Source organism: Sycon ciliatum, chromosome 7 (assembly GCF_964019385.1).
Source record: "Sycon ciliatum chromosome 7, ocSycCili1.1, whole genome shotgun sequence".
NCBI lineage: Eukaryota > Metazoa > Porifera > Calcarea > Leucosolenida > Sycettidae > Sycon > Sycon ciliatum.
This window is the reverse complement of record NC_088649.1, coordinates 20,870,479-20,887,640: the sequence shown is the minus strand read 5'-3', so window position 1 is coordinate 20,887,640 and position 17,162 is coordinate 20,870,479. Positions and strand designations below refer to the sequence as shown.

The following is a 17,162-nucleotide window of genomic DNA, read 5'->3' as shown; positions in this document are numbered from 1 at the left end:
GCCATCATGGTCTGTTCCGAGTAGCAGTCCAGGCATATTCGCGATCGATGGCCGTGTATCGTGATGCAGGAAGTGACATCCTACGTCACAAAGCACGCGATCTCACCGTGCATCTTGCAATAAAATTCACAAACTGCGCTCAGGCCTTCAGTCACTTTTGCATCGTCAGTCGCACAAAAAATTATTGGTGGCGCAAGGAGAAGCTTGTCGTTTGGAGTGACAAGTGATCACCGCTGCTAATCCTTGTCAGAGTCAACAATACACTTTGTTCTGCAGCCTTCGGAGTAGTGTTGGAGTAGAAATTTCTGAGGAGACGTCGCGGAGGGGCGAGCTTTCCTGCGCAGGTATGACTTTGGCCGTATTTCAGCATGGTCGAGTGGAAAATACAAAAAAAGTTTATTTCAAGAAAATCCCAAATGAAAGAAAGGGGACATGTCCTCAGCGCTAGAAGAGGTGTTCTACTATCTGCCGGTGTCTAGTTCTGGCCAATTGAGGACGTAGCTGGCTATTTTGCCAGCGCTTGTAAATTGGCTATTTTCAAGACGATCAATTGTGGCGTCAGAGGGTGATGGACCTCGTCTTCTGGGATGCGGGCGTGGCTAAGCGGTACTGCTCCAGGAACTCTTCCAAGGTGAGGCAATGTTGCCTTGATGGAGTTTTGTTCATAGCGTGGCGTGACTCGTTTCTAGACCCATAAATAATGTGATATTTCGGCCATTTTTGAGGGGTATTCAAATTTCAAGGTTCCCTTCAGAAACCTTTTCAAGGGCTTTGCACAATCGATCCACACCCCAAAGGGAACCTACCTGCACATTTTGAGCGAAATCAGAGAGATCCACTTGCACACATACTTTGGTATTCTCAGACATGCTCTCCTAAGTAGGGATCTCAGCGCGTGAACTGCGCAGCCAGTCTGCGCAGGTGAGATTTTCGATCCCAAACGCGTCCAGTGCAGAAATCGTGGAAAAGAACATTTTTTTCGAAATAAATCAAGTTGAAGAAGACAGTAGAAATGGCTGAATAATGCGTCCAGGAAAGCACGTTCTACGGCCATCTCCAAGCTACCTATCTCCCAGACACTCTCTCAGAGGGACTATGGAGGGTCAAAGAGCACAATCTTTCACTCTTGGACGCAGCGTGAACACCTCTTCTACTGAGCGCGATGTCTTCTCTCCGAGTGATAATGGCGGTGATGTTCGCGATGGCTGATGCACTGAAAATCGAAGTTAGGACAATATCACCTTCAAACTTGGCACAAACAAGACTGTACCATCGTACGTGAAATCACGGTACGGGAAGAGCAATTTCCGCGTGTACCATGCTGAACAAACACCCACATGCAGGCTATGCAACAAGCCAGGGCACATCGCCAAGGACTGCCCGGAAAAGACTCAAATAAGCAAATCAACCACCAAGACTTCGGCCAACAACAGAGCTGTAGACTCATCCTCCGAACATAAAACCAAAAACAACACCAGCCTTCTCTCCACCGAGTCTGAGCGAGCGGAGGTACTTCTTTCAGACATAGTTGCCAACCGACAAGGTAACCAACAAGGCAAGGAATCTGATAGCGAATCAGACGATGACCATCAGTCAAGCTCCTCCGAGCCAGAAGACTTTGGTGCTACGCCAAACAACTCAGATCATGAACCGCTGGGGCAAGCAGTAGCATCAAACCAGACCACAAATGTCCACCATCAACACCGACCACCGGCTCAAGACTGCCATTTAGATTCATGCGAAGGCGAAGTCAGCTTGGGCAACTCCAAGCGTTTGCGCCCGAGTGTCACCCCCAACAGACCTGAGGATAATGGCATGAGATCACGGAATCGCAAGAAGAGAAAGCAGCCCCCAGGAAGTGCATCACGGTGCTAGCGGCCTCTCCATCGAATCGAAGAAAAAGAACAAGCCAACAGGAATCGACTTGCAATGCCAGTAGTAAGTCACTACACTACTTTGCTAGTCCTTTCATTTCTTTCAATACTCATGCTTAACCCTTTGTGTACGGACTGTACAACTTTCGATCCCCTGGGCTGTCCATTGAAACAATCGCTGAAGCGCGCCGATGTGTGGTTCCAGAGTTACGAAGCTCGAAAGTCGAATCGCGGCAAATGACGCTCAATAGCCGCTCGCGCAAATTTGAATGAGGGATTTCCCCATCATTCTGGGCATGTAGTGACGTAGAAACACGTTCAAAATGGTAAACGGACTCATGGCAGTTTGTGAAATTTTTCTGAAGTAACAGCTAGTTGTTACGAGCAAGGAGAGCGAAATGGCTGATGCAAGACGACTTCTGTCGGAATATTGGCATTGCAGCTAAGACGCTGGGCGGTTGCGCTGGCGTTTTGACCTTCGTGGTGGCAAGCGTGGGCTCAATGTGTTCCTCTTGCGACGAGCTTTCCAGGAAGCCCAGGATTGAAAAAATCGTCAAAAGGAGACTAAAGTTATGACCCGGATAATTATAGAATTTGAGGTGAGTCGAGATCAAATTCAGTCTGTGTACAATTTTTCAGTACATAAAGGGTTAATCCTCACGCACAATCTTTTCTCCCCCACAATGCTATGCAATCAGATCATATTTCATACGATCGCTCTTTCTGCGGGACAAGCAAGTTCAATTTCCTGAGCTTCAACGCTCGCAGCTTGTTCAACAAAATGGACGAGATTGCGCAGGTAGCCATAGAAAAGAGACCCAGTCTTATCGCCATATGTGAAACTTGGGCAAACCCCCTAGAGCCAGACTCTCTATACGAACTCCCCGACTACTTCCTTTATAGGCATCATCGGCAGCACTGTAGAGGCGGAGGAGTCGCCGTGTATGTTCACTCATCCATCCCACACAAACACAAAACAAACATCACGATGAGCAACTTCGAATCACTCTGGCTCGAACTTGACCTACCGAATGCATCACTTACAGTCGGATGCTCCTACCGTCCTCCAAACACAGATCTGTACACATTCTGCCAACAACTGGAGCCCTGTCTAGGTCTCTGCAACATGAACTCTCCGTTTCTATTGGTAGGAGATATGAACGCAAAGCACACCTCATGGCTTTCCACTGATATCACTGATAGAGCTGGCGACCTGCTGAGCTACCTACTAGACACTGCAGGATTTAACCAGCACGTGTCTTTTCCGACCTGTATTTCCAGAGGGAACTTGAAGTCCTGCCTCGACGTTGTCATCTCCAACGTACCAGAAGAAGACCTATCTGTCACATCGTATCCCCCTGTCGGAGCGTCAGATCATGTACTCGTCGGAGGAAATGTGTCCCTTGCATGCCCACCACAAGCACCAACACCTCAGCAAAACGTCGAAGCTTGGCGCTGGAACTGGGACCCTGATCGCGTCGTCGCACTGAAAGAAGCCCTGAGCTCAATGCAGCTTTTGCCACCAGCTGAGGAAATCCCGCAGTTATCAATGACAGACCTCTGGTCGCATTGGCATGACTCGCTTATCAACACAGCACACTTGTACTGTACTAACTTTGCACCACGACGTACACACCAGACATGCCCAGGTCGGCGACCATGGATGACTCAACCGCTTCTTTGCAGCATTAAACTCAAGCATCAGCTCTACCGTCAGTATCTCAGAACTCGCAGCGCCGAGAACTGGCTCACATTCGTTACTCAACGCAATAGGACCACAACACTACTGAGAGAAGCTAAATCCGCCTTCGTATCCACTACCGCGCAAGGCGACGTAACTGGTGTCCCGCAGCGAAAATGAAAATCACTGCGGTCGTCCCCGAAAAAGGAGCTTCAACCTATTACAGCGAACGAAACAGTGGCTAGATCAGATGGAGAAAAGGAGGAAGCGTTTAACAATTTTTTCATTTCGGAAAGCCAGAAGTCCGTCTCCGGACCAACTGAAGCCGTGCCAGAGATTGGCGTGTCGCGCATCATCGGAAGCGAACTGAAGGAAATCATCACCACCCAGGAGGAGGTCAGAAAACTCCTTTCCGCTCTTGATTTCCGGAAGTCGGCTGGGTACGATCGCATCCCGACGAAATTGCTCAAGATCACTGCAGACGAAATATCGTGCTCCCTCGCAACACTTTCCAACAAGTCCTTCTCGCGAGGCGAGCAGCCACAGGACTGGCGCGACGCCACTATCAGTCCTCTACACAAGAAAGCCTCTCGTGCAGAGGTCACCAATTATAGGCCAATCTCGCTCCTAAGCGTTGTCAGCAAGGTTCAGGAGAGGATTGTTCACCAACGCCTCTACACCCACATTGAGCCCCACCTACCGGCGGACCAATCTGGATTTCGATCTAAGGATAGTACTCAACTACAGCTCTCCCGCCTAGTGCATGAGATTTCCGCCAGCCGAGATTCCGGTCAGGCAGTGTCAGCATGCTTCTTTGACTTATCAAAGGCTTTTGACCGAGTCTGGCATGCTGGCCTCCTGGCCAAACTCGAGCACCTTGGTGTCCGTGGCATTGCCCTTACCTGGCTCACAAGCTACCTGACTCGCCGCCGACAACGCGTCAAGGTTGGCTCCGCTTTGTCATCATGGAAATCCATTCTAGCTGGAGTACCCCAGGGCTCTGTCCTGGGGCCTCTTCTTTTCCTGGTGTACACGATCGACCTCCCCCCAGCATGTACAAACTCTCACACTAAATGCAGCCAGTTCGCCGATGACACGGCACTCAACGCGACGCATTACACGAGGGATTTGTCAGCTGCATTCCTCCAACGTGCCGTGGACGCAGCAGGACGATGGTTGAAGGATTGGCATCTCCTCGTCAACACCGTCGTCCTTTCCTTCCAACCCCAACACACCATCCACATCACGCTCCACTCGACTCGGCTGCAGCAGGTCCACCAACATAGGCACCTTGGTGTTACACTCCAAGACGATTTGCGATGGACCCAACACATCATAGAAACCACCAACAAAGCCAAAAAACTACTACACCAACTCCACAAGACACGTGGCACAATGAACGCTTCCAGCCTATTGTTAATATACACAACCTACATCCGACCCGTTCTCGAATATGGCAGCCTTGCCCTCTCCAACACCACACAGCAACAGCGGGGCACACTGGAGAGAATTCAACGCCGTGCTATACGCATCTGCCTTCGGATTTCCCTCTTTGCACCAGTTCACCACAGCTCCCTCCTCCATCACGCAAAGCTCCCCACCCTTAGCTCACGACTCCTTGTTAAACAAGCCCTACTAGCATGGGACATCCACCACCAAACCTCCCCACCACACCTGCAACAACCACATCTTGCACCACAACGTCAACACCAACCATACACCCTTCGACAAACAAGGACCTACTCCATCGGACTCGCACACACGAACAGGCACCGAGATTCCCCCATCAACAGTGCCCTCACCCTATACAACTCACTCCCTATCGACATCACAACCCAACCTCGTAGAAATTCTTTCCGAAACAATGCATCCAGTCTTCTTTTGAGCAGTACCTGCTCCTGCACCGCGCATCCCCCTGGTTTCTGATATCTCGAACGTGTCCTTAACTATCTCGATCACCCCTGCTAACGTTATTGCCCCCGCTTGTTTTTCAAGATCCATTGCTTCTTTTCCATCTAGCTGTTTCTGGCTAGTACCAGTTCTATCGCACTTATTAATCATCCTTATAGGCGTCACGCCATCGTGGAATAAAAGAATAATAATAACCGGAGAAAACGTCTGAATTTTTGACTGAATCCTCTCTGAAGTGGGTTCTTGCCGCATGGAAAATTATAGGAAAATCGACCGGGGCAATATCGCCTTGGCCACGCTGTCGTTCGGCGGGAATTACAAAGGATGTTCGAACGACGATGAAGATGACGATTCCGCTAGTGTCCACCGCGTCCCCTAGTGTTGAAAATCGACCGTCGCCATTTTTCTGCTGTGTCCGCGAGCTGCACTCAAAACTCGATGACGCAATGTATGCGCAAACACCCTGCGCACTGCACGCGCTGAGATCCCTATCTTAAGGCTCCTAACATACCTAGCCAGCTGAGTTACCCTATCATAGCCCTCATCTATAAGCACGGTCATGTGGTTGGAGTGTCTGCTCTTGAACTCCGGGACCGACATCCTAGTGTATGTTCTCAAGGTGCTGCCCGACTTGATGCTTGCTACATACACCATGTTGGAGGTCCTGCATGCACCATTCAGTGGGCATAGCGCTGCAACACGGCAATTGCATGGTTAATTATCACGTTTCGGTTGTAGTACTTTCTGGTTGTGTGCCTTTATTCATGTTTCCATACTCGGCATGCAGCTATAGCTCACGTTTACGGTATTGCGGTTAAAGAGCTTTCTCAATCTGGATCCATTGGGGAAGTGCTTCGATATCAGCGCAAGAAACTGTCCGGCGATGTCTGTTCTCATGTTTGCACTGTATGGAGGGTTGAACCATATCACATTTCGCTTTCCCCCTTCCTTCTACACGGCTGTGTGTCACCTCCACTGTAGGTTAGAGGTGTGGTGTATCCGCCAGCAGCAAACGCATTAGCACTCTCCAGCGGCGCTTCCTTAAACTCCTACTTGGAACTTGATATTGAAGCCAAATGGTGAGATTGAGTTCTCACATACAACGATGCCCCCCGTATGTGGCCAATCAACCTAACCATCCACCACAGGTCTGGAAGAAAATACCAGCGGGCATCAACAAGCAGTTGTCTTCAATATCAAGGTGCAAGAAGGAGTTTGAGGAGGCTTGCCGCAAGGCTGAAACGAACTGAACAACGACTCGACAAAGATGACGTCTCTCATGCAGCAGATGATGACAGCGACGCAGTGTCCAAAATGAGTCGAGCGAAAGCGATGCAAACTGAATTCTCTGCTCATTTCGCCAAGTGTTTCTCTTGTAAAGACGCTCTACAAAGGCTGAACTACCTTTGTCCGGTGATTTGCAGTCGATACAAACTGTTCTTGACCTGTCCTAAGCGTTTTCATATCCATATTAATGCGTCACGAAGTTCTGTCAAGGAAAAGTAAGAAATAAAAAAATTGCTGATCGTCAGAATTTTCCGAAAAATCGGGGCGGACGGGAGGGTTTTGTTTTTTACTTTATAACTTTTTTAAATATCTGCATCGACCAGACATCTAGAAATCTTAACATGTATTACATCTATGGGGTTATGGGTGTACTACCATTGTTGGTTGTGACTGCTACCAGTCTGCCTGGGCATACTCCAAACACTTTGAACATGTGCAGATAAATCTGTGTTACAATTTCCTGCTATACAATTTTGTGCTGCCATGCGGCGATCAACAACAGCTTCGGACGCGGTACGCGGTGGCTGCGCAGTTTCCATGGATGCAGGCGTAGATAATATCAGGTGGTACACTGTACACTGTACAGACTACAGTGCCATGTATTGTAGTTGCCAGATTTCACACAAGTACACTGGAATCACGGCCTGCACTGCGTAATGTCGCTATGGTAAAAGCACATTGAAGCTGTACATGTACATGAGAGCTCGCGTACGCGCGTACTGCTAAATATAGTAGTTTGCGCTTCGCTAAACACACGAGTTTTCTACCGTTGATCACGAAAATAAAAATAAAATAAATCCCAGGGCGGACTGAAAAATCGGGGCGGGCGCAGACGGTCAACAATGAATTATTTTTACTTGGCCTAACGGGGAAAGTACACAAATCGCTACTTCTGTAACACTTCAACATCATGACTTCTACATATTAATTTAAGAGAGCATGTCTGAGAAAACCAGAACATATGTGCAAGTCGGTCTCTCCGATTTCGCTCAAGTTTTTGCAGGTAGGTTTGCTTTGGGGCGTAGATCGGCATTCCAAAGCCCGCACAAAATCTTTTGAAGGGAACCATGAAATTGGTACGCCCCTCAATATTGGCCCAATATTGGCACGATTTCTGGGTCTACAAACAAGCCACGGCACAACGTACAAGAACACACTACGAACAAAGCCGCATGTTTTTTCCACTTGCATTGATAGTTAACTGACTCACGACTGCCACCCAGACCACAAGAGACGTATTTCAAGCCTTGCACTCGGCTAACCTGCAAGACAGCACCACTCCTTGCACAAAACACAGTGTTTCTAGGAATTCACAATGGGTTAGTTGAGCTTTAGTAGGCTAAGTTGAGCCTGGTGAGCACAAATTATAATAATTATATAGAGCTCTCCAGGCACAAACATCACCAGTGATACAAACTGATGAAAGGATTTCGCGAGCAATGCTCTAACCAGCTGAGCTACAAAAATGACTTCCATCTACGGTGTTGGAAAATTTATTCTTCTCCTATCAATCAATACTTGGGTTGAATTATACTGGCCACTCACACCACTCTTAGACTGTCTGTGTTGAGTTTCACAGAGAAAAGACCAACCCGACTCAGGCAGCCTGAATTCTGTCCTGTTTGTTCTTGTCTGTATATCACCTAAGGGAAGGGTAGGAAAGATTACTTGTGGGAAATGTCAGAATGTTATTGTTGGACCTGAACTTTGCTCTGCTACTTAAGTCCATTCATTGGAAACTGGCACCCTAACTTTTTGATGTCTCCCGCACCTAGTTGTAGATAGTCAGAACAACAGTGCATCCTGCATTGTGTGAACCATGCAATTACTTCTTGCCCCATTTAGGCCAGAAAAAGTCCAAGTACCGGGAAATAGAAAGTCAGCCAGGTTTTATAAAATCAGAACAGGTATGCCATGGCCTAATTTCAGGAGAAGCAGATCCTAACCCCAGATTTTTGATATTAAAAGTCATTTTTTTGATACTCAACTCGGCCCGGATAGGACTATCAAAAACCAGGAGGACTGTGTTCGATGAATGGACTGTAAGGGTTTACGCTTTTTAGTCTCCTAGGTAGCGATCATGATGATTGCATTCAGCAAGAAGCTCGGAGTTGCGTGCAGCTCTGCAAACCTCCTTTATGCCTTTGGCGAGTAATTGTATTCTTGAAGGAAATATTTTGAATGTTTAGTTTTTGGAAGTGAAGAGACTATTCTGGTATTTCCAAATTGAATATTCATACGCAAGTGACATGGAACAATGATTACAGTATACCACATCTATTAAGTGTTCCTATTACACATGACCTTCCCCCCGTTGCCCCGGGCATGGGTGTGTTGTTCCATACTGAAGAATATCACGATGCGAAGGACCTTGGGTACAACGGGTACTTTCCTGCAGACCATGGGGTATGCCTGAGCAGATTTCTACTTTGTTTTCACAGAGACGTAACCAATAATCAACTTGTTGACCTTCCTGCAGGACTGTTTCAAGCCACATCCAAATTAACCAGCCTGTAAGTTATAACATTATAATATATGGATCGCACAGAGATTTTCTTGCTTGAATCACGTTATTTTGAGATAATTTAAAGTTTAAAGTGAGAGAGTTTCACTAGAGATTAAAGTTTAAGACCATTAAGGAGGCTCCAACCCTTTGGGGGTGATTTTTTTCTTCATAAACCCCCTCCTTTATTGTGGATGAGTGTGCTCTGTATCATCTCATGTTACTTCACAACAAATGTAGGGGGTGTTTCCGCGGAGATAAGGCTGTTTGAGGTGTATTTCTGGCGGGGGGGGGGGGGGGGTTATCGATTTCGGCCTAAATTTGCTTGCTTTGGGGTCATATTTCAGATTTACCAGTTGTCTGGCTTCTCTTTGTGATTGCAAGTCCGTTCACACACCACAATGAAGCTTTTGAGCAAGAAAATCTGGCAAGCAGCATTGACTACTCAGAAAATAGTAATTTTGGTACAAAAATGAACTTAGCAGAAATGCCCGTCCGCAAAGTACAATTGGGTGCACACCTTCATAATTTCTTCATAGACATGCCCTTCTTATTTTGTTTTTTAGATCCTCATACTTCATAGAACCTAGAAATATATAACTTTAGGGGGGTTACCGTGCATTCAAGACCTCCAAAAATAAAAATAGGACAGCAAAATGGCCGAATGCGCTCTTTAGCCGACTAGACCCTCCTGCACACAACCATCACCATTGCGAGGACACTTCCGTAGACGATATTGATAAACTCCTTCAGACAGCTGTTTCGCTAATACATAGCTCATCAGTGAAGGTAGATGTTGAATGATTAAAAATATAGATCAAACTGCTATTATAAAGGGGGTTTCCACATACGAAACTGTCATAGCTGAGGTGATAAGGCGGGAAAAGGAAAGTGTGAAGTACTGCAAAACTAGTACACCAACTCTCACTAGCTACATAGTACTCTGATTCTGGCACGTTATTTCTGCATTGAATAGTGATTGATTTTCCGCGCCGAATTTTCGACGCTGCATGCATGTCCAATGCGCCTCAACAGTATTTCACACTTTCCTTTTCCCAAGTTTGACTTGCGATGTATAATAATAGCAATACAATACAATGCAAAGTTATTCATGATCCAGACCGAGGCCTACTGACCCTGAACGCAGTTCAGACCAGCTTTGCATCACAACTCTTGCAATAGTTCACTCCTAGTATTAGTATAGGCAAAAAAGCATAGCGTAGGGCCCTGCCTTTCCAAGCTCTCTCGTTAGGTATTTGTTGTGTGTTTGTGTGTTTGTGCCACGCCTGGAGCTATCCCGTATCTGTACCGTACCGTACCGTACCATCAGCTGGCCACATACAGCTGGCCGCAGGATTCAAATCGGGCTTTCAAACGCAAGATCATAATGTGAAGCAACTTGGAAGAATGAGTATGAATGCGAAGTGTATGGGGGAATGCATGTGGGGCGATAGTGCGGGTTCCAATCCCAGGTAATGCCTGAAAAAAATATAGGAGAATAGAAAAAATTATAACATCCCTTTTCTTTTTTTTTTTGCCGTCAACAAAGCGGTAGACGGTGTCGTATTACCCTCGACCGTACCTGTCCCGTGCCTGTCCCGTACCTATCCCGTACCATACATTCAAAGACGGCTGGCCACAATGCATATTCAAATAGGGCTTTCAAATACAAGATCATAACGTGAAGCAACTTGGAAGAATTAGTATGTATGCGAATTGTATCGGTGGATGCATGCAGGGCGATAGTGGGGGTTCGATTTCCAGGTTATGTCTAAAAACAAAAAAATTGAAACTTATAAGAATTTATAACATCCCTATGCTTTTTTTGTCTAGGTCATCAAGGCAAAAAAAGCATAGCGTAGGGCCCTGAGCTTCCAAGCTCTCTCGTATTTCAAATGCCTATAACTTCGGTATGAACGGCCACATCCCACCGGTATTTTACAAGCACAAACCCATATCATAGCCCAAACATATAACATTTTAAAATTGATGATATGTGATTATACAAGTGGGTATAGTCATAAATTGCTTCCGATATACACTAAATTGGCTCAGCATTGAGGGTCGGGCGCACATTGGAGACTAGTTATACGTCCAAAATCAATATTGTTCTGGGTTCATATAGGAACAATGAATCCTAAAACAGAAAATGGACCGCTCTGAAGTATTGCTCTCCACACTGCAGGTCGTGTTTTTCTCACTTTAATTGTATGTTGACTGACTCACGACTGCCATCCAGACAACAAGAGACGTACTTCAAGCCTTGCACTCGGCTAAGCTGCAAGACAGCACCACTCCCTGCTCAATACACCGTGCTTCTAGGAATTCACCCCTCATCAGTTGAGCATTACTAGGCCAAGTTGAGCCTGGTGAGCACCACTTACATAGAGCTCTCCACTCTCACCAGTAATACAAAACTGATAAAGGAATTTCGCAAGCAATGCTCTAACCAGCTGAGCTACAAAAATGATTTCCATCTACGGTGTTGGAAAATGTATCCTTCTCCCATCAATCAATACTTGGGTTGAATTATACTGGCAACTCACTCCACTCTAAGGCTGCCCGTGTTTAGTTTTGGAGAGAAAAGAGCAGCATGACTCGGGCAGCCTGTTTTCATTCCTGATTGTTCTTGTCTGTATTTCACCCGAGGGAAGGGCACGAAAGATTACTTGTGGGAAATGTCAGAAGTCAGTGTCGATGCCAATCGCTCGACAGGTTGGCACCAGTGTAAATCTTCTTGTTACTGCAGATCGTAGGATTGCCCGCATCAATTCTTTTAAACTCGATGAAAGTGTCAATCTCAAATGACTCGTCGCTGTGGCCGTCATGGTCTTACTTCTGTTTCCGATGCAAATCCACAAAATATTTCATCCTGCGTATGGAGCGCGAGGATGTTGTCTTCTTCCGCTCCGCAGTACAGTAGGCTGTTCCCTCTATACATCGATGACGATCTGTTTGAGAAACTCAGTACAACATGGAATACAAACTCAAACAAATACCGCTAGACTTATTTGCAACAATGAATTGCATCCAGAATTGTCCATGGTCCAGTTGACTGAGCTCGGAGAACAAGAACAGCAACTGGCGTTGCAAAACACTTTGTATTTTTTTTGCCGCGGAATTCAAATTGCGATTTTCTCGACTTTTCCAAAATATATGTGGTCATGTTTTAGCGCGCTCTGGCTCACTTTAAGATCTACATATCCAGGTCAGAAAAGTACTTTCGGAGTTTCGGCTTTTCATTCCTGTACTTGGTCCGACTTATTAAAATGTGCGCTTCGCTTCAAAACTCAAGCCTATGTCCAAAGGAGCACCTGTACTAAAAAATGGACCAAGAGACGATAGATAGATAACTACTGTGTCGTTTCTTGACCTGACCCTCTAGTTTTCATCTCTGCTGGTGTCTCAGGGCGCTTCTTCAAGTGCGTCAACCTGCAAAACGTCGACATTTTTTTCATCTCCTCCAAGCTACACTGCACTTCTTTGATTTTTCCAATCCATAGACACGATTTAGACGATCGACTCCTCCTCGTGCAGAACGACTGCCAGAATGGTGGCTGTAGGTGTTTTCGCCTGACGCTCCCACGAGACTTTCAAATGAGGCGAACAAGTAAACCACCGCGCATAAAAAAGCACTTCTCATCACCATGATTACCGTGTGCCGCGCGCGTGGAACTACTGAGTCTGATCTGTGTCGACATGACTGTCACACAGTCAGCTGCATCAGACCATGCGTGCTCTTCCTTGCCTGTTTCACGAATCCACTGGCCCCGGAGACTGGCGATCTTGTAACGCATCGCGGCTCCGAGGAGTCGGCGAGGACTCCGCACCATTCATGCACCGTATTCACCCTTCTGCACTTCAGTTTTCCAGCCAGGTTGTCGCCTGAAAGTCGACCTCAAGGGCGGTTGTTTATATCGATCAACTTCTCGATGATCTCTTCTGCGACCTTGATTCGTCGGCCGCAACATCGTGAACGAATGCGAGAGAGATCAGCACAAACTGGACGAAGCGATGCAGGTGCTTTCTGCACGGGTTTCTTGATGATGCGTTTGCTGAACTTGATTCTTCCAAGGAAACAGCGACTGCAGCGATTTCAATCCGCCAGGAAGCACTCGAGAACGATCGCCCAGGAGTTTCTGGTACTCCGTGACAATTCCCCATCGCAGTGGGGTGTTGATTTCAACACCAGGCATTTCTCTGTGTTGAGCGAGAAGCAACAGGAGTCCTCTGACGACAAAATTTGCACGCAAAATACTCGAGTCGACTAGAATCCTGAAGCGCTGCCTCCTTTGGGGTTGGAGCCATTTCTTCTTCAACATCACAAATCGACAACTGAAGGATAGTGTTAGGTAGCTGGAAAGTTTGTTCCGTCCTTAGATTATTTGAATTCGTTTGGCTGACGTTCGAAGCGAAACGCACATTTTAATAAGTCGGACAAAGGACATACTTCTGTATCTTCATCGAGATGTTTGACTGCTAATGAAGAGGGGAGTGGTAGGCATTAGCTAGTACTAGTGTAGGCTATTCTAGTCATAGAACAGTACATGTATTTCTGTATCCCTACTCTCTTCAGGTATTTGTTAAACAATAGAATTCGGCACTTACCTGTTGGACTGTTTCGAACCACAACGGCTTTGTCAGAGATGTAAGTGATCCAGCTCTCACTGTGAGAGTGTTGCACACAACCCTAGTCCCCCGTCTACACCCAGCCACACAGAAAAACCCACATACAAAACATCTTTGATGTCCGGATGTTCACTGACATCTCTCTTATCCAGGCAGTTGGGGGCGCAATCCAGTTTACAGCGACGTATGAACTGAGATAGGATGGATCTAACACCACACGACACGACATTACTGATGCTGTCCATATCCATGTTTGACGTGGAAAGAGCAAATCAGAGTATTGTTGCTTGTTTAAACTTTGACGACACGTATGTCGATATTTCCTTGTACATCACGCACGTTTGTGTCTTTTTAGGACTTTTTTATATTTTCTGTATTACCTATTCTGCGCTACCAAGCGTATAAGCACCTCATTCACTCGCAAACAGGCAAACGGGCTGATAGTGATAATGAAAATATTCATTGTTTGAGGGAATAGAAAAGGGAAAAGTCTGAAGGAAAAATCTACTGCCACTGCCGGGAATATTAATAATTTAACACAGGTGGAATCCTGATATTTAGATTATGGCGTAATTAGAACATACTGCTCAATCAGAAGTTTCTCCTGCGACCGATTTCTGTCAATACGATTTCCAAATAACAATTTCTGGTAATTCCAACCTCGAACTGGGTATGTCCGGTCAATTAGAAGTCCCATCGAATCCACTTACATAGAAAATGGGTGGGATTTGTGCTGATAATTCTAAGTTAGCAAAGCATATTTAGATGTTCGCTTTATTTTCTGCAAATCAGTTTCGTTTCCATGCGCAGGCAGTTTAGTGTCCACTAAACCTGCGTATTAGATGCATAGTGCAAGAATGTGTGTCAATGCTGGCATTTTTGACATACATAATGACAATAAGAATGTCCGGATAATTGGAAAATTTCCATAGCATGTTGGAGTTCGAATTATCAGGATTCCACCTGTATTACTAATAATTTCAAAGGATCAGTCAGGGAATTGAACTGCCTAAACATCTTTTACGAAATAGTGGTTGCGACTTTGGTGATGATTTTTCTATACATTTTATCTTGTACCCAGCGCGGGCTTGCGACTAGCTGGTTTGGAGGTGACAGTGTTGTGAATGACCGAGGGTCCTCGACGTCTGTTCTCACCGTCCAACAGCGACACTTACTCACCCTGCTATTTGGTGTTCAGGAGGTGTTTGTCAAGCTGGAAACGGAGCGTTTTCTGTTAGTTTGTATCCCTGGTGATGTTTGTGCCTGGAGAGCACGAGCAAGAGCTTTCTTGCAGGTTTGCCGAGTCGAAGGTTCGATGGACTTCTCGTGTGCTCTGGATGGCAGTCGTGAGTCATCAGTCAAGTGTGAAGTAAAGTCGGCGGAATAGCGTGAGCTCCAGTGTGGGAGCAAACCCATTCCCAAAAATCTTTAAGGCAGAAAAAAACCCAGTTCACATCCCCGATGGACCCTGTGAAATTTTAAATTCTCCCAATCCTTTAAAACACTTTCTTTCACTGCTCTGTGTACTAAAACGACACCACTGAACCTTTCTGTGTTGTAGAGATTTGGACACGAATCAGCTCACTCAGCTACCAGAGGGATTGTTTCGAACAACTAAAGAATTACAATCGCTGTGAGTCTGGCCTGTCACCATTATTATGCATAGCCAGCAATCGCATGTCATCATATACATTCAAAATCAACATAATTTTGCGAATCGACCTTTTTTTCAGGATCACTTTTCAACGAGGACGAAGCAAAGTCGGCCGAACGAAGCCTAGAGGAAGAAAATCACCCTCTCCACTTCACCATTACGATACTGACATAGATACGAGATGAAACAACTAAAAAATCCACAAGAAAACTGTACGGCCATCATCTTTCAGACTTTGGTCTGACTTTGGTCTGAGAATTTCTATCACGATCAAAAATGTACGAGGAGCACTCAAAAATAAGCCACAGACGTACCTTTATCGCTCTCTACTCCTTTTTCAAGGCACAAAAGTCGACTCTCCACTTTCAAACCAGGAACCAGACATACCAGTGGTCCTTTTCAGCTGCTCCACGAGCGCAGGAAATGTTCACCAAGGGGCGCAGAGCAGCATCCATTCCAGAAAAAGAGCTAAAATACGAGTGAGACTGCATGCCTGAGTACATGAGTACATGTATGAGTACATGCAGAAAATAGTCAATTTCAGCGTTTCTGCTCCAAACAGCAACTAGCTTCGACTAGAAACAAAGATTACACCAAAGGATCAAACAACAACCATTTTCTGCAGTTTTTTTGCAGATGACTTCCTTGTGCTTGGCCCAGCACGCCAAAAATCACACCTTGGAGGAGTACAAAAATTACAACTCTCAGGTGTCCTCGATTGCTGGCAATGGATCGATTTGAACATTATGGCTTCTACAAATGAGAGTCCTCTGGCTCAGTAGAGTGCTCAATATTCGTTCCGAACTGTTCGAATAGAGCTATCTCACACATGGCACAGAGCACCATGCATCATTCGTTGTAATTAATAGTTTCATGCCCATAGGCAATCACCAGAAAACTAATACTGGATGAATAGCCAATATCCAATTATATGCAGTAGTGTTACGGAGGCAGCGATTTGTGTAAGTAAGAGTGAGGAATTTCATACATGGGTTCAGCATGCTTATCAAGAGTGATTTAGGTGACACCTTTGTATTTGCCAAGCAGGAACTTCGCAGCATGGCGACACTTCCACACAATATTCTTGCACTTGTTGAGTGAGGTTCTGCGGGCTGGTGCAAGGATGTGGTACTATGTAGAGGTTGCAGCGCTCTGCAACGTTGGAGTAGGCATTAATACTCACCTTGACAGCCCAGGAAATCTCGTCAGTTCTATCCTGGCGCTTAAGGCCCCTCACATACCTAGCCTGCTGAGTGCTCCTATTGTTGAGTCCGAAGAAGGACAACTGACGACATCTTCTCCAGACATTACAACAGACAACGGGAACAAGTTATTGGGAACGACAATTATTATAGACGACGAGACAAGATACCAAGACGAACGAACGACTACGTTGAAGAGTGAGATTATTGAAGAGAGCGAGATTATTGGAGAGAACGAGTTGAAGAGAGCTCGACTGAGAAACAACGAAACAACGCAATATAAAGGGCCTTGGTAGCTATGGCAAACATGGGTGCGCAAGTAGATACCCAGGCCAACGGAAGGAAAGGTGAGTATGACGTAGTACGGGTGCATGTAAGCTTCGGAAAGGTTGTAGGTAAGATTGTACGGGAGGAGGCACCT

At 46.0% G+C, this 17,162-nt stretch overlaps 1 protein-coding gene across 1 annotated transcript in view; it reads left to right on the top strand.

Annotated features, from left to right (window-relative positions):
• The window catches only part of LOC135821694 (platelet glycoprotein V-like), a 46,354-nt gene extending 30,832 nt beyond the window's left edge, over window positions 1-15,522 (top strand). Inside the window, exons 6-8 of the mRNA XM_065334691.1 lie at window positions 9,195-9,266; window positions 13,833-13,904; window positions 15,447-15,522. Of these exons, the coding sequence (XP_065190763.1) occupies window positions 9,195-9,266; window positions 13,833-13,904; window positions 15,447-15,522 (220 nt within the window). The remainder of the gene's footprint in view (window positions 1-9,194; window positions 9,267-13,832; window positions 13,905-15,446) is intronic.
• Window positions 15,523-17,162: the final 1,640 nt, after the last annotated feature.